At 41.9% G+C, this 20,719-nt stretch overlaps 1 protein-coding gene across 1 annotated transcript in view; it reads left to right on the forward strand.

Annotated features, from left to right (window-relative positions):
* The window catches only part of PGGT1B (protein geranylgeranyltransferase type I subunit beta), a 265,348-nt gene that overhangs the window by 220,394 nt on the left and 24,235 nt on the right, over positions 1-20,719 (forward strand). The window contains exon 8 of the mRNA XM_086961039.1: positions 13,318-13,426. Coding sequence (XP_086817165.1) covers positions 13,318-13,426 — 109 coding nt within the window. The remainder of the gene's footprint in view (positions 1-13,317; positions 13,427-20,719) is intronic.

Below are 20,719 nucleotides of genomic sequence, written 5' to 3' on the forward strand. Positions count from 1 at the left end.
GCAGTACCTATGGATGTCGATACTTTGCTTGGTTCAGTAACGGCTCATGCAACGTGTTGTCCCCAGCGGCTACCAATTCTGATGACGGCATTCGTTGAGACCTCACCATTACGATTAGGTGGCGGTGAGGTACGAGATGAAAGCGGCACACAGGTACCACCTTCCGTGACCATTGCTGATCTAAACACCGATGATGGCAATGCATCGCACATATGCACTATTTCCACTTTTTCGGATTTGGTCCAACTTTCACCTACTGTTGTCAACAAATTTTTTACCAGCCTATCTGAATTAATGTTCTCTCCTAACAACAAGAATAATTTTTGAAATAGTGAGCACACAGCGTTCCCTGAACTTTGAATTCGGCCTTCAGTTTTGATAAACAGAACTTCTAAAAAAATATTGGAACTATTTTTCTTCCCGAAAGCAAAATTATTTTTTCTCCAGTTCCCAAAATATTTACTCTTTTGGGCACATGATACTCTGCTTAAAGTAGAACTATTCTTAGAGAACAAGATTTCTATTTTTAAAGTACCTAGAGACAATATTTTGATTTAGCCTCTAGCACATGTACAGTCTAGTATAAATATGTGGTGAAATGGTCTCGACCTTCTCTTCTGTATTAGGAGCCATTTCTTAAATGTAATTTTCATGATTCATTCAGTCAACATTCTAAATGAACAAAATATGCATTATCTGAATGATACCACTGCTTGAAAACGTACAGTATTATACTCATTTTTCGTGTATACACCATTTCTAATGCTAACTATGTATTTTGGGGTGGGCTGGAAAACACATGCATCTTTATATGTTTAGTATTTTAGTATTGCTTAGTATTTAGTAATGATGGACATTATACGTGGAGTGGGTGTTGTGAATGTATCTAGGACCCTAATTAGATATTCCCGATTTATGCCCTTATGTGGTTATAACAAAACATATCCTTATAAAGGCATAAGAATCATATCCATATTAAGTCATAGCCAATGCAGTCTAAATACGGCAAGGCTACTCCCATAGACTCCTAGAAAGTACAACGCGTTCTTAAACAAACCAAGCCTCCAGCAGCCCGGGAATTCCCCCTGCTTCTGTTTTGATTTGTCCTAGAACTCCTGAGAGTCCTGAAAGAACTGCCAGTTCTTAGTGACTTCTTATGTCCAACCTTACGTCAAACTCAGCACCTTCCAGGTATAAATATACCAACATCTGCCTTAAGCAACACACAGTGGTTTGGAGCAGATCGGCTATCTACTTGCCCGACGCCCTGCTGATACGAGTGCCGAAGGAAGCCGACCCTCCCTGCTGACGCACTGAGAGAGACGCTGTCTTCTCTCTTGCCGAGAAATCCAGCTCCAGTGTTTCCCTGATACCCTTGCGGGTTTTCTGGGAGATCGAGTCCTGAGAGAGAGATACAAGACCTCCTTCATTCTATACCTAAGGTACGGAGCTGATTAGACCCATAGAGAATTCTTGATTCAGATTCTTGGAAAAAACGGTAACTCCTCTACTCCTTCCCACGTACTAGGCTTAGGTTAGGTACACTGGGGTAGGCGTATCTTAGAAACACCAGTTGAGTACGTTTAGTCATTATTTTATCATTGTATGTATTTTATCCATTTTAAGTATCTTATGGCTTAGAAACCATATAAATGCTTTTACAGTATTATTTCATAATACTCCTTTTACTGTACGCACTTTACTTTATGACCAGTATTGCAATTGTGGCAATTAATTTCTCTTGCATGAGAAGGAAGTCTGATCAATAAATACCGTATTTGCCGGCGTTTAAGACGACTTTTTAACCCTTTAAAATGTGCTCGGAAGTCGGGGGTCGTCTTATACGCAGGCAACCAAATTTTGGGAGTGGAAACAACGCTCCACCAACCTTGAAATTGAAGCAGATTGGGGCTCTGTCAGTGCCATCGCCGTGTGTGATGGCTAAATAGGTACGGTATGTCCCTGGGTTCAGCTGGCCAGTGCTGGCTCATAGTCTAAGGCCTATGCCTGCCTGCTGTTGTCCTTACCGGCTATGGTAGTCGTGCCGCTCCACTTTCACGACCCAGGTGCTGATGCCACTCAGCTTGCCCACAGGATATGCCTCCGCTTCGGTGCAGTCAGTGAAGGCAGCGCAGCAGCTCCAGTGGGGAGGAATTCGGGCGCCCTGTTATCTGCCAGTGCTCGTGGGAGGGGGGGATGCAGCGGCATGTGCTGATCTGGTGTCTCTCTCCTTCCGATGTGGCCATAAATCTCACGTTCTCTCTCTCTCTCTCTCTCTGTCTCTCTCTCTCTCTCTCTCTCTCTCTCTCTCTCTCTCTTCCCTGCGTTGTTCTTCTCCTATCATCCTCACTCGTTGTGCAGAAAAACAATGTAGCCGAAGACATGCTCATTGCAAGCAAGAGGTGGAGTCACACTACCTGGTGACTCAAGAAAAATTCTTAAAAGAAAAACGGCTTTGACTCGATTTACACTCCTCGTTCTTTTCCTAAAAGCTTTCTGTGGGAATGATTACTTCAGGCTGTAACTTAAAAAAAAAATACCTTTGCCTGTCGACCTCCTCATTTCACAAATCTGGAAGATTCACTGCCTTCATGAGCCACTGTGGTTAGTACTGTGTACTTGCTACAGCTGCTGCCTGGGTAAGAATACTTTACTGGATTCAGTGTACATCACCTCACCCATGTTTATCGGTTGGTTGAATTTTCAGAAATACCTGGTTTATATAAGTTTTCCTTGGTGCTGAATTTTTCCCGCACAGGAAACCAGGAGCAAATCCCTTATTGGATGCGGAAAAAGTTTATTATTTTAGGTCATGCATTACATAACTGCGTTCATCGGAAGGAGAGGAGCGTCAGTTAATGGCCATAGAAAGGCCGGCAATACAGCAACTAATGTTTTGCTGCAGTTACCGTATGGTATTTCAGAAGGGTGATTACAGTACATTCCTGTTGAATCACCAAGACACTGCATTCTTTTTAAGATCGGATGGACAGTTCTTTACACTTCTTGTCACGGAGGAGGGCTAGAATCACGGGTAGTCTTATACGGCGAGTATAGCACGAAACCTACATTTTATCCAGAAAAGTAGGGGGGTCGTCTTATACGCCCAGTCGTCTTATACGCCGGAAAATACGGTAACCCTTTTATTGAAAACGCCCGTCTCTCTATTTCTCTGCATCTCTGGTGAAACGAAGCATGCACGATTGACTGAGTAAAATAGCTATTTATTGTTTCCGCGACTCTAGAGATATATTCCTTATTGCAGGGGGAACAAAGTTGTCATGCGATATGGTTGTCAGAAGCTAATCCCTTCTTGTCTATTCAGGAAAGCTAAACACCTTCTTGTTTAATCGAGAAAGTTTCTAGTGACCTCTGAGCTAGCTGGCACACACAATTAAGTCAAACATATTCAATAGAGACCTAGTCGACCTCAGTCCTACATCTAAACTATTGTTTGTTATTCCAATGCGCAGAGCCTATTGGGAATATAGGAACTACACTACAGGAGACCTTGGTGGTGTGTGTTAGAGTGGGCAAATGGGGCTGGCTTGAATGGATCGAGTGAGGAATGCTAAATTGGAGCGTTTGAAGAATAAGGTCTTTGGTTTCTTATAAAATGGGAGGATGGTAAGAATCTTGCTGAGTTTTGGTTGTAACTGTTACAATCTTACAATAATACTGAAAAGAACTCTTCCAGTGCAGTTTTCAAGGTGAGAGGAATTTCTACTATTAAAATGGAACTCTTTCTTAACTTGATCGATTAGTTGCAGCTTTTCGAAATGCCTTACTTAAAAGAGCATGTTTAGGTGAAAGGACTATTGGATGCTGAACGACAGTTCGAAAGTAGCTGTTGCTTTCATGGGGGGGGTGAAAGGGCAGTGCAGCTTTCTTATACTGGATCAATAACCTTTGTTACTGGTGTTGATGTTGACTTTTGTGAATGTAAGGTATACTCTGAATAGTATGTCTGAAACTCTGACAAGACAAGATAATTTCCATTTCTCCATTTCTACTGAAGGAATATTGAAATGGTCCATTTTTAAGTTCATGTATAACAACTATAATTTTTAATAAATGTCTGTCTGTGCAGGATATAATCTGATGTACTGTGGTAAAACGCCAATGTATGTTAGGGAAATACACTTTTTGAATTTTGAAGAGTCTATCATATTTTTACCTTATGTGTGCTGAGGTCTTGGAGGTCTGATAATCCTCTTAGTGCCAGCTTTTCAGGGTTTCTGGAGAAGCTTTTCTGTGTCATTTCAGAGACACCCAGGACCTCAGGGACAGCTATTGTGGATCAGAGCTTAAACCAGCAAGGTCAATTACAGGTCAGGTTGGTAATGATCAACAGGTCACATCAGGAGAAAGGAAATTGTAGCTCGTTGTGTCCCTGTAGGCACACATCAGGTCAGCCCACTGACCAATGGAGTCCATCCACTTCTGTCCTGGGTGTAAGGTGTAAGAGGGGGCAGGTCCAGTCCTTTAGGACTCCTCTCAGATCACAGACAGAAGGTCCAGTCCTCTTCTGATCTTACACAGGTTCAAAAAGTTTATGAGTGGGATTAGCTAGTGGGTGGGGGCAGCCTCCTCCCTAGACAATGGGCTAAACGTTCTTGGGGGCAACCTTAACCACTTATTCAGCAAATCCTGTTTGCTTTACTGCAAATAATCCTACAGTACCCTTCACTCCTAAAATCCAAGATGGAGAAACTTTCTCCCTTGTGCAGAGCTTTTGTGTCCCCTCGTCCTCGGCCGCGGAAATGAGCTGTCCCCTCCCCTGCATCCACTTCAAACCAGTTTTGAGGGTAACTTCCCTCCTATTGGGTTCGAACCACCCTTGCTAGTGTGGGACTTGGTGACAAAGGTTTTACCTTCTCAGATCTCTGCTTACACTAACCTATGAATGGGTATGCCGTACCTCGGTCCCTTTCTCGGTAATTAAGATCCTGGATACAGCACAACTGTACTCGCTAGGCTGATAGGGATCAAATACTCCACACCCATCCAATCTTTTTACCAGGTGTAAACAAACCACTGTTCTCCGCTTAGAGCAGTTTTCATAGTTCGTGAAGGGCAAGCTCTTGCTGGGCAGCTTTTGGCAGGCTAATGCAAATTCACGATCAGAAGCGTAAGGCAGTGAAAAGTTAACTTTCTAAAAGTTACTTTCCCTAAATATTTATTAAAAATGTAACTTCACCAATGAATTGTACTTTAATCAATTTTAAATGTAGTCTTGAATGTCTATTTTAGCGGTTTCCTGACTAAAGTTAAAGGTTAAAGTTTTTAGAATCTGGCAATGTGTACTTCAATATTTTCTAAGATCCGCTACATCCCTGCCAGTAAAAATAGCTTTCGGCATCTGATCACTAGAGGATCATGCCAAATTTACTTTCACACCTGTTACATTTTTTAAATACATACACCCTACCTTATGGACAACAAGGTGTACATAGGGGTGACGTATTAATTTTTCTGCCTGATTTGACAGCAGGGTTTTCGGCTGCTGCACTCAGGAAAGACATATTTTACAGGTCAAACCTGTGAATTTCACCATGGGTGTTCCAGTCAACAGGTAGCATTTAAGTTCTATGACTTGGGTGTATTTCCTACGCCATTTATGATAACCTTATAGGATGGTTTAGTATATCAATCTGGGGTAAGCCAATTTCACCATGTTTAAAGGAAGGCCCGCGCTGGGGGGCGCTCTTTCAGCTGTAAGGCTCCCCAGCTGTGGAATTCGCTTCCGCTGACGCTACGCAGCACCGCCAATCTGCTTCAGTTCAGGAAGAGTCTGAAGACCTGGCTTTTTAACCTTTAGGCCTTTTTTGTTTTCCCCTTCCCATCTGGTGTTTGTTTGTGCTCTGTTGTGTTATTCTACTCTGAGCTGCATGTGGAAAGCGCCGGGACACTCACTTGAGTAGCCGTGCGCTATATAAACGCATTATAACATAGCATAACATAAAGGGGGAGCAAATGCACGTTACTCCTGTTTAGCATTGGTGAGATACACAGAATTAAAAAAACTGCAAAAATACGGTCCAGAAAAAGGAGAAAATCTGGAGTGACTATGCAGAGAAGGCAGATTTACTACATCTAGCATTGCGGTTATCCCCGCTGATTTTTAGTTTTACAAAGTGTATTGTGCTGATACAGAATTACTCTAAACTACATTCCTGGGAGCATGCCTATTTGACCTGGCCCTTTTTGCAGGGTTATATCCAAACTTTTTGCCTTCCTCCACCTATTTTTCTGACCTTTTTGGTGGCTTTAGAACTCTGGGAACTTTAACACTGCTAATCAGTGCTAAAGTTCATGTTCTCTCTCTCTCCTCTAAACAAGGTATGATTGGTTTGGCAAATCTGATTTACTTGTAAGTTCCTAGTTCCCTATAAAGTGGTACCCCATATAGCGAGGGCCTGTAAATGAAATGCTGCTAGTGGGCTTGTCTCAGGCCGCCATCGTAGAGCCTCTGTGCGCAATTTACTGCCATTTAACTTGGCATTTAAAACTACTTCATCACCCATATGTTGCGTAAAGACTCTCCATTTCCAATCGCACAGCCAAAAAGATTATTTGCAAAACTCTTTTTACTTTATTCCATATTTATTCCATGTAATCACTGCTTCAACCAATTAATTTCTTTTTGATTCACGATAAAGCTGACGAAAGTCCCAAACTTTTCAAATGACACAATTAGCCTGTCTGGGCCTTTTACTACATCACATGGGTACTTATAATTCACAATGGCAATTTAAAATTGAATAATATCCCAATTAATTTCAGGCATTCTTTGTGCCCTTCCTTGGGGAAGCTGTCAAATAAAAATAACAAACTTCTGTTAAATTGGATCTAGACCTATGCTATTTTGGGAACTATACAAACTGTAAATAAACCGTGTATCCATACATTGAATTATGAAAATAACCAAACTCCTACAAACACATAACTGTTATGACCCCTTATACGCCCTTACATCTCCCCATCAAATTTACTGTTGTAACATCCTCGTGAGAACTTCGTGCAACGCAGTGACCTCACCTACATCCATCCTCGATTTCATACCTGCCAATTTCGACCGCGTTACAAAACGAAGTCCTGACCACCCAACGTGCTAATTCTCCTACAGTTAACAAACCTAACCTATGTATACCGCTTGGTGTTAAATCTCCCAAACCAAGGCTTTATGCCCCGATCATTTATACTGTCTGCTGTGCTCAAAACCAACCCTTGTACCTGCTCCTCCTTCGTCATTGCTTTAAAGATTCCAATGACTCCTTTCATTCTGACCGTGAGGCCATACAAATGCTCAAACAACTTGCTCCTACCCATACTCCCCAATTAAACTCTTCCCGTGACGTAACCACCACAAATCCCCTGATCCTCATTGCCTACAACCTGCCTTCATGACGGACTACATATCCCATCCATCCTTACGTGTCTTTTCTAATTCGCACTATTCACCCCACGTGACCTAATCCTCGCTTCTACCTGCTTCTAAATCCATTCAATTTAAATTGCCCAAACCTATATGATCCCATTCACCCGTACATCAACTCCTCGCTCCCCTCCACTTAGGCACTTGATAAAAAAGTGTATAAAAATATATGTATAAACAAATGATATCTCTACAACATAAACTGACCAATACAATCTTGTGTTCATCGTGTCTCAATATACCCATGTCCATTAAATAATACACACGATAGTCCGTACTATATGCACATTTCTCTTCCCGTTTGTTTTGAAACCATAAGTCCAAATAAATCCTCCACAATGGACTCATTATTCCTTCGTCATGAATAAAACATTGCTTTTCTCGTGATGATGTTGTTGTTCAATGGTAATTCACTTCAATCGTTATGTTCGTTGGGTGCTAACTGCCGGTTTGAGGTAAGAATATTTCAATGAAAGTATTTAGGAGTGGCAGGATGCACACCTGGTTATCGGTGTACTCAAAGTTAGCATGGTTTTCAGTTTGCGTGCAGACTGGATCCGTGCCTCACCTCTGCGTACGTTTACTAAATTCATCACACTAATGTTGCGTTAAGACGCTCCATTTCCAATCGCACAGCCAAAAACACAATTTCACAAACTCTTTTTACTTTAATCCATATTAATTTTGTGTAATCACTGCTTCAACCAATTAATTTCTTTTTGATGCACGATAAAACTGAAGAAAGTCCTAATTTTTTCAAATGACACAATTATGCCCTTCCGGGCCTTTTACTGCATCACATGGGTACGTATAATTCACGATGGCAACTCAGAATTGTAATAATATCCCAATGCATTTCGGGCCTTCTTTGTGCCCTTCCTCAGGGGAAGATGTAAAATTGAAATAACAAGCCTCTGTTAATTCATATCTAGACGTATGCTATTTTGGCAACAATACATACTGGAAATAAACCAAGTATCCATACATTGTGAAAATAACCAAACACCTACAAACTCATAACTGTTATGACCCCTTATATACCCTTACATCTCCCCAACAACCTTTACTGATGTAACATCCCTGTGACAACTTCGTGCAACGCAGTGACCTCCCCTACATCCATCATCAATTTCATACCTGCCAATTTCGACCGCCTAACAAAACAAAGTCCTGACCACCCAAAGTGCTAATTCCTCTACAGTCAACAAACCTAACCTATGTATTCCGCCTGGGGTTAAACCTCCCAAACTATGACTTTATGCCCGATCATTTATACTGTCTGCTGTGCTCAAACCTAAAACTACTTGCCACGCTTTAAACTCCTCTTTTATTACGCGTAGTTAGACCCCAGGTAGCTGTATGGGCAGGGTACTTTGTAGGTAAAAGGTAGGGTATGGACCTTATGTGTGGCAAACGGCCTATTTTGTTTTTCACTGCTGTGAGGCCTACTCCTCTCAGAGGCTAGCATTTGGAATTTCCTTATATACTTTTATGTGGTGATTCCTGATCAGAAAGAAGTGCTGTTGCCATTTTTGGTATGTTTAGAATAGTAGGGCTAAAGCCTACTTACTGGTGTAGTTGGATTTAACATTACTATTTTAGAAATGCCACTTTTAGAAAGTGCGTTTCAGTAATTCACAACATTTGCAACGACAAGGCGCTCCAATGCCAATCGCACAGCAATAAGAAATTCTGACAAACTCTTCTTACTCAACAGATCTTTGTTTTATTCCATGATATTCTTCTTTCACCAAACGTTACTATTCACGGTAAGACTAGCGGTTGTCCCAATTTTTTCAAATGAATCAATTATGCCCATCCAGGCCTTTTACTGCGTCACGTGGGATAAACACAATTCATTTTAAGCAGCAAATTTTTTAATAATGTCCCAATGTATTTCGGGCTTTGATTAGCCCTTCGTCAGGGGTAGCTGTTGAATTGAAATGAAATGAAACCTATATTAGTCTGACATTTCAAAGAACTGTCATTTGTACACAACTACATACATTCATGACTTTTACATGTGGTAGTTAATATACATATTACTAAACCTTTTCCAACCCATTTTTAATGCGTGAATGAACACTCTAATTCAGCAATTCCAATGCCTCATTCCTAAACATAAATTATAAACACCTGTGTCTGGTATTCCCTGAACACAGCAACCACCCCCATATCCATCCTCAATCTAAAACCTGCCTGACGAAACTGCGTAGTCAGGTGAATCCTCAACTGCATCATATGCTCTCTTCCCACTGCGTCCCTACGTATTGAATTAACTCTTGCCTCACTTGCAGTTTGCACCCAGCACAAAACAAGATAAACTTGGACTATTAGATGCAATAACCTCTTCACGGATAAGGCTGTTTTCAATTCAGGATAAGGAAATACAACAGCGGTTTTTGGTCGGTCCTCTTGGGTCTGTGGTTGTAAATGACATTTCAACAAAACACATATATTTCATCTTTATTTATTTTTGTGTTGTTAATTGGCGTATGATGTACAAACTAAGTAGTCGGCGCACGTGATTTCACTTTAATTAGGAAGTTTGGTTACAGAGTTAGAATTTGAGACATACAGGTGGATGGCTCACATGAGGGATTGTGGATTACGTAGTCTTTGTTAATTTGAGATGTAGGCAATTCAAAATTAACTGACAGCACTTTCTGCACTAGGGGTATAGAGAAAATTGTGAGCACGAGGGAGGGGCTAGTAACCAGAGGCACGGGGATGTGGGATATAGAGTTCTTAGGGAAGGGAGTTGAAGACAATTATGATTGGATGAGGTGGGGGAGCCAGGTAGAGGGAAGAGTTTAAATAGTGAGGAAGGGGAGGAGTCAGGTGTTCGAGTATTCGTTAGTCGATTTGGTCATGAAGAAAGGAATGGTGGATAGTGTTAGAATCCCCGTTGGAGCAAGAGCAGGTATGCATTTTGGAATGAGCTTGGTAGAGGTTACAGAGTCCCTCTGAGAGTGAAAGTGACTGGGGGTACAAGAAAACTACTCGAGTGGCAGGGTTGAGGAGCAAGTCTTATTGATTTACGTAGGGACACAGTGGGAAGAGAGCATATGATGCAGTTGAGGATTCACCTTACTACGCATTTTCGTCAGGCAGGTTTTAGATCGAGGATGGATGTGGGGGAGGTTTCTGCGTTCAGGGACTACCAGACACTGGTGTTTATAATTTATGTTTAGGAATGAGGCATTTCAATTGCTGAATTTGAGTGTTAATTCCCGCAATAAAAATGGGTTGGAAATTTTTTAATAATATGCATATTAACTACCACATGTAAATGTCATGAATGTATGTAGTTGTGTACAACATGACAGTTCTTTGAAATGTCAGACTAATAGAGGTTTCGTTTCAATTCAACAGCCACCCCTGACGAAGGGCTAATCAAAGCCGGAAATGTGTTGGGACATAATTAAAAAATCGCTGCTTAAAATGAATTGCGTTTATCCCACGTGATGCAGTAAAAGGTCCGGATGGGCATAATTGCTTCATTTGAAAAAATTGTGACAACCGCCAATCTTACTGTGAATAGTAAAGTTTGGTGGAAGAAGAATATCATGGAATAAAACAAAGATCTGTTGAGTAAGAAGAGTTTGTGAGAATTTCTTATTGCTGTGCGATTGGCATTGGAGTGCCTTGTCGTTGCAAATGTTGTGAATTACTGAAACATGCTTTGAGGTGAGACACGTAGCCAGTCGGCACGCGAAAGTGGAATAGTACGGAATAAAATGGGAAACATGGAGAAAATGATGGTGTGCATCCTACTACCCCCAGCAACTACTTTTAAAAAGTGGGCCTTTCTCTGTGCTGAAAACTCGCAGCATGACTCCAATAAACATCTGGGCTGGGTGACAACTACACCTTTTTCATACAGTTTAGATTGCCACCACAGAGGAATGGCTGAGTGTGACCAGGGATACATCTGCATCCTGATGGTCTTTATTTCCTGGGAGGGGTGGATCACGCTTATATTTGAAATGGTTCACGCTTCTATTTGAACAGGTGAAGTCCCCCCTTCATCAATGATATTTTGAGTACAAGTACTGGATCCCTGACCTCATGTTTAGATACACTGCGTGGGACTTGTAACTAAATGCTGTTGGCTCTGCAATCTGCACATTGCTGTGCTACCAGGAAGAACAGCCATTTGGACTACCTGCTTTGTTCTGCTGGGCTGTAGGAGGGACTACCACTCTGAAAACCAGACTTATGTGCTGGCCTGCCTGCTGCTCCCTTTGTGCCCCCAAGTGTCCTCCAAGCGCTTGTTTGCTTGCCCCCTGTTCTCTCAAGGTCTCAGGGCCATGAAAGACCCTTTGGCTGCTTTTCTCCTACACTTCTGCTGGAAGAGCCCATCATGTGAGGGCTAGCTCATCGCCTGCACTCCCTTCTGAAGCAGGGTCTAAACTAGTGTTGTACAGGACAGCGCGCTATATGCCTACAGCGCAACGCTCTGACCTGTTGAGGTCTTCATGCCCGATGCTTGCTACAGGACTCTGCCAGCCCCGGGTCCTACTCGGCGTGATTTATTGCAGCAAGAACCAACATCTGTGCAGAGCAACTGCGGCAGTGTGCTTTGGTCCTAACTGCGTGCACCAGTGCAGGGTGACGGCCAGGGATCACTGTGCCGGCTGGCTGATTGCCACCTAGCGCGTCTCCCCGGCTCGCTGAAGCTGTCACTCCCAGTGTGGCTCTGTGCACTGCACACTGCACACTCTTCTATGTGGTACGGAGCCTTCGCATCAGCATGGTACAGCACGCCAAGGATCATTGTGCCTGCTGACTGAGAGGAAGGATGCCCCTTGTGATCCTGGCCGCCGCACCACTGCTCCTGGAAAAGAGCTGCCTGAGTCTGAACCCAGCGCTGGTGTGGGCCTGCCTGGCCCAACCCAGGAGAGTCTATCGCAACTGACCGGGAGAAATACGGGGTGGAACCTGAATCGGCCTGTACAGATATTGGTATCCTGATAGCTGCACCTCGCTCTCGTGGGCATCTGGATTCAAGGACATGGGAGAGGAAATGAGGGAGGTCTCTCGGGCTCAGCTTAAGCTTATGCACCCCCCGCCCCTCACCACCCATTTGCTTATCTACCCAATCCTGGGGCAGTGTTCTACCCTATGTATTGTGGGGTGGAACCCCTGTGGAGGACCACTAGAATGGTGTAGAGCAATCCAGGGAGACAAAGTGACTAAAGGATTCTTGCTCCTCAGAAGTACCCTATTAAATGTAGTAGGTTTGCAGGTGCTTCTGTGCCCTACGTTTTGAGCTTGATTACCGTATAAAGTTTATTAGGAGCGCAGGTGCACTGTTCCATATCATGATTGCACATGGTCTTGCTTGGATCAGAATAACCAGTACTATCTAGATAATGGCATAACGTGCAAAGTATTTATGATTCATGTCGTCTTGGGGTTTGTGCTACATACAAGGTATGTAATTATTTGTATATAATCCTGTGTGGAGTCTCTTTTTGTGGTGTGTCTATTGTGTTGCTGTGTGAGTGTGTTGCACAAATGCTTTACATGCTGCCTGCTCTGCTCCAGGCTATCAGAAGGTGAGCACAATTTCTTTGATGTGTAACAGACTTGCCCTGACTAGAGTGGTGAGTTCTGCCTATCTTAGGAGCATATCCTATCCAGCCAGAAACCCAATTTCTCATAATGCCATAATATAATTTCAATTGAAAATAAATGCTTATCATAATGTATTTCCCTTATTTTTGTTTGAAAAAATTACTTTGTCTTTTTCCTTGAGTTTATAATTAACAATTTTTGTGGCATCGTGATGTTTGCAAATAAAATGATAACTATAAACAGTTGCAATATTCGTCTTCATATCTAATTTATCTGGTATTTTTTATCTTTTTCAGCTTTTGAACATTTTTAAATATATAAACATGGAAAAAAATCGAAATTATATCTTGTCTACTCAAGATCGTATTGTCGGTGGGTTTGCCAAATGGCCAGATAGTCATCCAGGTAAAGCTAATGTGTGTCTTATGTTCGGTGATGTAATTTGAGTATGTTTTAACATAGCGTCATGTTTTACATTGTAAATGATTTTGAGGCAAAAAATTCTAAGTGCAGCTCCAGCAAAATATCTGCATCAGAACATCATTGCATGCCACTGGTGTATAGTAAACATGTTACTCTTCCCCAGTGAGCTAGGTTTGATCGAGGGTACTTCTGCTCAGTAAAATATTGCAAAGGTTACCGTTCAATAAACACTATTGTATATAAACATATACTTATTCACCACTACCGTACACAAGTCTGTGCTAAAATTAGAGAGAGAAGACCAGAGAAAACATAACAACAATGCAAGGCGGAACTAAGCTGGTTTCATGGTCGCTTTTTTGGTGCAGTTCACTATGGTGTGCCTAGGTCCAAAGTCTTTGTTGCCTCATACTTGACCTAGCACCAGACTATCCTGTTTATAATTCAGACTCCAGGAGTAGCCGAGACTGATTGGCTAATTCTAGGTGATAATACTTCAACCTTAAACCAGAACAGAAATGCTAACAACAAGAGTTTAGGGCCTATAAAGCGAAATACTGGAGCAGCTTGCTGCTTTAAGCGACGGTCCCACCCTTCAACTAACCTTAAGTTAGACATAGATAATTTTTCATCTTTGAGGAGCAATTTTCTAGCTAAACTAGGTGCAGCTTTTGGCTCTGCTTTACTCCAATAATTGTTTTTGGAGCAGTTTTTGCAATCTTGAGGCACCTGTAAGTTTTAAGAGACTTTCATGTGAAGGGTAAGTGCATTTGCACTTTGGTCAAGTTCCACCCAGCTGTTCTTTCTGTTACTATCAGAAAAGGCTTGGGTGGATGCACAGCTGTTTCACTTTGTGAGTTTGTGTTTGGTTAGGTTCTCCGTAGGTGGCGTTGTTACCCCTAAAAACGCCTTTGAGTATGCAACAACATAAACTAAAACTGTGTGGAATCCTCTGATTATTCAAGAGGAGAAAAAAGTGTTCCCAAGGGGATGGTCCCAGTGACCCACTGGAATCAAGTGTTCTACTTTCTGTTACTATGTCGGCTTTGATAAATGACCCTCTTGTGGCAGAAAAGACAAACAAACACACTGAAATCATTCCTAGTCCTGAAGCTGAAGGAATATATCAAAACTCCATCTGTGGAACCCTATACTAACCAAAAGGAGAAACTCACTGAGAAGGGATTCAAATAGCAGTCTATGCTCGAACTGAGGCAAGTATTCCCCTCTGTCTCTGTGTTCGATTCTTGTTAAAATAGTTCAACTTGATGACATACCATTTGATGAAGCACTAAACATGGACGAAAATAAGCAAAAAAATTAGCAACTGTTCCCCTAATGCAGACATCTGTTCTGTGTTTTTACACTCTGCGACCTTAACCACTTTTAATAGCTCTATTCATGGGTGTATCAGGAAATTTTGAACCAACCATAAAGTATATTTTTTTGTCACCATAGCCTTGCTGAAATCATTGAAACCAAAGAAGGAGTGGTACTGTTAGGCTCTCAGTTCTTAACAAGTACTGCCTCAGCCAATATATTTGGCTCTTTGTTAGGAGAATTGTTTGGTAATAGTTGGGTGACTTGGTGCATGTTTCTTTCAGGTGACCTCGAAAGAAAATCCTATAACAAAGCAATGTTTGTATCCTCGAAGAGCAGGGTTCTGAAAAACAGTCAAATGTTGTTTATGTTGTGAGTGGGGAACTTAAGCCCTACTCAGCAAAATATTTAATTGCTGACCGTTTTGAAAAAATTGCCAGTGTTTCAGTTGCGTCTTTAGTAAAGCCTTTGTGGTCATACATCTTTTCTTTGTGAACAAACAAAAGATGTACATTCACCATATTATCATGGCAGCAAAGTGAAACCATAGGAAAATGAAGAAGAAAAAATGCACAAAGGCAATTAGTAAATTGCAATACTGTCTTTGTGATAAGCTGTGGCATCCATTTCCTAAACAATAAAGACACACTAGTCAAATTGAAATATCACTATAACAGCAAATAAATATATCAGCACGTACACTGATTCAGTTACAAACTACACATCCTATCGCATCTGCCGCCTAAAATAAGAATTACAAGAGGCCTCATCAGCTAAACCTAATGGGTCACCTGAACTGGACACTAACAATCCATTAAATGATGTGGACGTAATGGATAAACCCATCGAGCAACGACCAAACCATAACAAGCACTGGCGTTGCCAATAGGTCTCGCAGTAGGAAAGTTGGAGCTATTACAATTGCAAATAACAATGCCTTTTTTTTTGTTTTCATTTTAAAAACATTAAGGGCTTTGTCATTTACAAAACCAATAGCTCCAACTTTCCTACTGCGAGACCTATTGGCAACGCCAGTGCTTGTTTTGCTACTTATTAATATTTCTGCGTTCTTTCATGGTACAAGTTGAGAAGTTTGGAATGCATATTCTGTCAGAAAATAATTTTAAAAAACAGGCAGCTGAAGTCTCTGAAAATGACTTAAGGCCTGGGCCATCAGAAAGAAAATAACTATTTATTCTGTTCACATGCGCTCGTAGCCTTTGACTTGGTCTTTGCTACCTCGTTTCCTTTTCAAACAGTGGAAGATTATTTTCATTCGTATCTTTTCTGCTCTGTTTCACCCGCCGGGACCGAGAACCGGGACTTGTTTTTTGTTGCAAGTACATATATAGGTGCAGTACAAACGTCGTACTTATGTAACTAACGTGTGCAACTTTTTTAAGTTGGAGCATAAAACTTATCAAAGGCAAGAATATGATTTTTCTAATAGAGGAATTTAAGAAGGAAGAGAGCGAGACCCCCCTTGCTGATATGACGGGGATTGTTGACCCCAAACACTGCACACACGAAAGGGAGCGCACAGCGAGACGGACAAAAAACACTTTCGTAAAAGAATTGTGTGAGGTCGTTGAAGCCGTGTGCAGTGCACGGTAGATGCTGCCAGGTGTGAAGTTTCAATTTGTATGTACGTGTGTGTGATTTAAATGCAAGAAAACATCAGAGAACTCCTGTCGGAGCTCATGCTTGAAAATGTTTGCTCAAAAGTTCTTCAGAAAGGCTGTGGGGTGAGGCACAATCATCCTTTCATGTCCATTTCCCACATTGCCTTCCTCGGTGTTACATGAGTACCAGTTGCATTACAGACGGACACATACATTTCTGGACACGGAGTGATTAAGTGACTTGGCCAGAATCACAGGATGTTTGACCCTTCTGCCAGACTCGAACCCGGGTGCCCAGCTTTACAGTCTGCCGCTCTAGTCATTTAGCCACATCCTTGCTGCTCACTAGTTGGCAACGAATTAGTCTGTCCATTTTTAGCGCTGCACTCTGGCAATCTACCATTATCCTGTTCTGATGCTTGCTAATTCAGCAGTGGCGTAGTTGTATTTATTCAGAGCTGCCCGCAAGTTTGACATGGGCCTGTGTCACACGGTGATTAATGCCACTGGGCCCAATAAGGCCCTGTGGAGTCAATCACACGTAGTAGCGTAGTAATGTGACAGGGCCTGCTGACTCCAACATCTCATGACCGGTATAAAATGTAAGTGAAGACTGCATGGCGGTGCAGCAGAGTAAGCCAGCTCTTGATTTGGGTCAGGATGAAGGTGGAATGGGGCAACAGTGAGGCACGGTGGATGGCAAGCAAGGTACATCAGAGCGAATATTAACGAATGTTAGCGTTTGTAAAAACAAATGTATTGAATGCTGTGTGCGCATGTTAAACAAAACTTGAAAGCCACGAACCTCAGACCGCTGGTCTCACACGAACCCGGGTGCCCAGCTTTACAGTCTGCCGCTCTAGTCGTTTAGCCACATCCTTGCTGCTCACTAGTTGGCAACAAATTAGTCTGTCCATTTTTAGCGCTGCACTCTGACAATCTACCATTATCCTGTTCTGATGCTTGCTAATTCAGCAGTGGCGTAGTTGTATTTATTCAGAGCTGCCCGCAAGTTTGATATGGGCCTGTGTCACACGGTGATTAATGGCACTGGGCCCAATAAGGCCCTGTGGAGTCAATCACACGTAGTAGCGTAGTAATGTGACAGGGCCTGCTGACTCCAACATCTCATGACCGGTATAAAATGTAAGTGAAGACTGCATGGCGGTGCAGCATAGTAAGCCAGCGCTTGATTTGGGTCAGGATGAAGGTGGAATGGGGCAACAGTGAGGCACGGTGGATGGCAAGCAAGGTACATCAGAGCGAATGTTAACGAATGTTAGCGTTTGTAAAAACAAATGTATTGAATGCTGTGTGCGCATGTTAAACAAAACTTGAAAGCTATGAACCTCAGACCGCTGGTCTCACGCTAGAAACTTGAGATGAGGCGGAAGGGGAGGGATATGACAGCATGAAGCGAAGAAAGGGGAGGAGAAGTGCACATAAACAGGCATAGGGGAGGAGAAGCCGCAGAGCGCACGCTAGGCGAAGCCCTTTGATGTGCTGTGAGCGGCCGGGAAACTGAAAGTATGGCCGGCCTGGGGCCGGCCATGAATACTTAGGGGAGAAGAAGCCCTTGCCGGGAAACTGAAAGTAGGCCGTGAATGTGCATGCTTGTTTGCTCACCTGATTCACGTGAACTTCAAGAAAACCGCAGCAGAAAGCCCTTGGTTTGACGAGGATTTTGGCTACTTGAATTATCGCTCCCTCAATGCGCTTGCGCGCATTGTAGGTCACGAGACCTAAAAAGGCATCTATGCCCAGTGCCAGAAAGGGGTTTGCCCATAGCTCCCACTCTAGTTCTTGTACTTTTTAAAAAAAATTGATTAAATGAGGCCTTGAAGACCTAATGCCTTCAGATTTAATTATTGGTTCTGCAGGCCACAATAAAGTTTTCATTCTCGTTGATATCTACTGCTCTGCTAGACAGACGTGCAGACATACTGATGCTGTAGGAATGAAAATTGTTGGATCTTTAGCCACTTTCCTATTTGAAGCAATATGACAGCCTTGCTTGGTCAGTATGATAGATCCTAATGGCATTCTCCAGAGCAGTTAATGGATATTCTGTCCAACAGCAAAATATATGTGGATGACAAGTTCTACTTGTTGAAAACTGAAACTACTCATTTCAAGACTGTGGTCCTTGGGAAAAAAAGAGTTCTTTAAACCCAATGCAAAACCATATTGAGTTTAAATGTTTTACTGGTAGAAGTAGCAACCCTAGCAATAATAGCCCTCATTTTTGCAAAGGCACCAGAGTGGACTGAGGAGGAAATTAGCCCTCTGCAGCTCTGATAAACCTCCCAGAACTACCAAATAATGAATCCATGTGACGCCACATTCAATCACCTAAATTGGCAAAGCACCACAAAAGCCAAATGGTTGTTCAATATTTTACAGAACATATATACCAAATATCAGGTTCTAAAAGGCTTCTCATCAACACTTGCTTCCAGAACAAATCAGCCGCTGTACTTAGCCAAACTGGTTCAGGAACAGCATACACACAAAGACAAGACAGCTGTAGAGACAGAGAGAGACTAGACATCAAAAGAGCACAGGCATTTAAAATATTTTCTTTCTTTTTTTGTTTCTTTATTCAATTCAATAATCTTTATTTCGATTTATAAAAACCATAAAAGATTGTAAACAATAAAAAACAGTCATAGAGCAAGTCCTTCAATCCCGCGCCCATCAATTCCGACTTAATCATTAGATACTAATCGGTGTCCACAAAACGTTTTTTCTTAACAGATAAAACAATAAATACAATTTGAAAATCTAAAAACATGGAACCTCCATCGCAATTAATTTAACATAGTTACAATATTACCAATTCATTTAAACACAGTTTTTTACATGATGTTATTTCCTTTTAAAATATGTTTTAAAACTATCGGCATTACATACAAAAAACCTATATCAATACCTTTTGAGGATTACATACAAAAAACCTATATCAATACCTTTTGAGGATTACTATTCTGCTCTATGCACTATGCACAAGATTAAACACAGAAATAATTAAAATGTAAGGCCCCTTCTCCTACACAAAAAAGATATCTACTTATACTGAAGACGATGGATTGGGTAGTATCCGTTTGCAATATTCTTTCAGCCTCGCTGCAACGTCTAAAACCCAAAAGACGGCAAGTTGGTTTGATCCATTTTCTCCTAGCATAAATGTAGGCGGAGCAGAAAAATAGTATGTGAACTTCATTCTCTTTGACATCCGAATTACAGAGTTCGCAAATACCGTCCTTTTGCTTTCCTGTACTACACACCCACTTTGCAGTATTTGCATTAATTTGCAAAATGCCACAGCGAAAATTTAGATACAAACATTTTGCAAGACCTGGTAAAATTTCAGCCATAAAGGACTCAAATTTACTGTTTGGTTTCGTAGAAAGATACCTCAGGGTTAAGGTGCCTAGTTTGGGGTTGGGTAACTGGGAACTTTGAATAAACGCCCAGTAGCTTAGCTTTAACACTTTTTTGTAACTCAAGGTCATAACTTCTGGGTTCTCCCAAAAGTGTCTTAGCCCCAACTTGGTAAACCAATCCTCGATGTGAATCAGCCACGCCAACCTTGTGTTATTTTTTATTCTCAGAATTTCCTGTAAGGCCTCTCTGTAATCAACAAGCTTGTCCGTTGACCACAGTCGGACTGAGAACAATAGTGGCCAAAGAGCCGCGTGGTCATCAGTACAACAAATGTGTAGGTCCATTATGAGGGGAAGTAAAGGGGTACGTTTTGGTATACTTAATAGTTTCCTAAAAAAGATATTCTCTTGTGCCATAAAGGTATATTTCACTGCGTAGCCCCATAGTTCAGCACCATAAAGGTAAGCAGATTGTGCCTTATATTTATATAGCTCCAGTGCTGGGGAAACAGCTTTTGATTGGCTGCTCTTGTGTCTCCTCGCTATCGGGGCTAAGTTCTGGGTAAGAGCTGTATTACTTCTATCCAGCTGGGGTTCCTCTCTAATTTGGTGTCAAGTGTAATGCCTAGGTAGTTAAAATTATGCACATATTCAATCCTTTCTGTTAGGACAGTCAGAGTTTTTTTTAAAGGTTTTATGTGGATTGACCGCCATATATTTGATTTTACATGAATTAATCTCTAATCCTTTGACTTCACAGTAAGATCTAAAAGTGTTCAGTAAATTTTGAAGGCCTCTGGGTGTAAAATTGTAGTGTCCGCAAACAAGAGTGAAGGTACATAAGCCCCCCCCCCCCCCCATCTTGGGAGAATCATGTTCGCAGCCCAAGAGGTGTTCTGGTATATCATTCACATACAAAGGAAAGAGTGTGGGGGCCAGCACGCACC

The sequence above is a fragment of the Lissotriton vulgaris genome, chromosome 3_1 (assembly GCF_964263255.1).
Source record: "Lissotriton vulgaris chromosome 3_1, aLisVul1.2, whole genome shotgun sequence".
In the NCBI taxonomy this organism is placed as follows: domain Eukaryota; kingdom Metazoa; phylum Chordata; class Amphibia; order Caudata; family Salamandridae; genus Lissotriton; species Lissotriton vulgaris.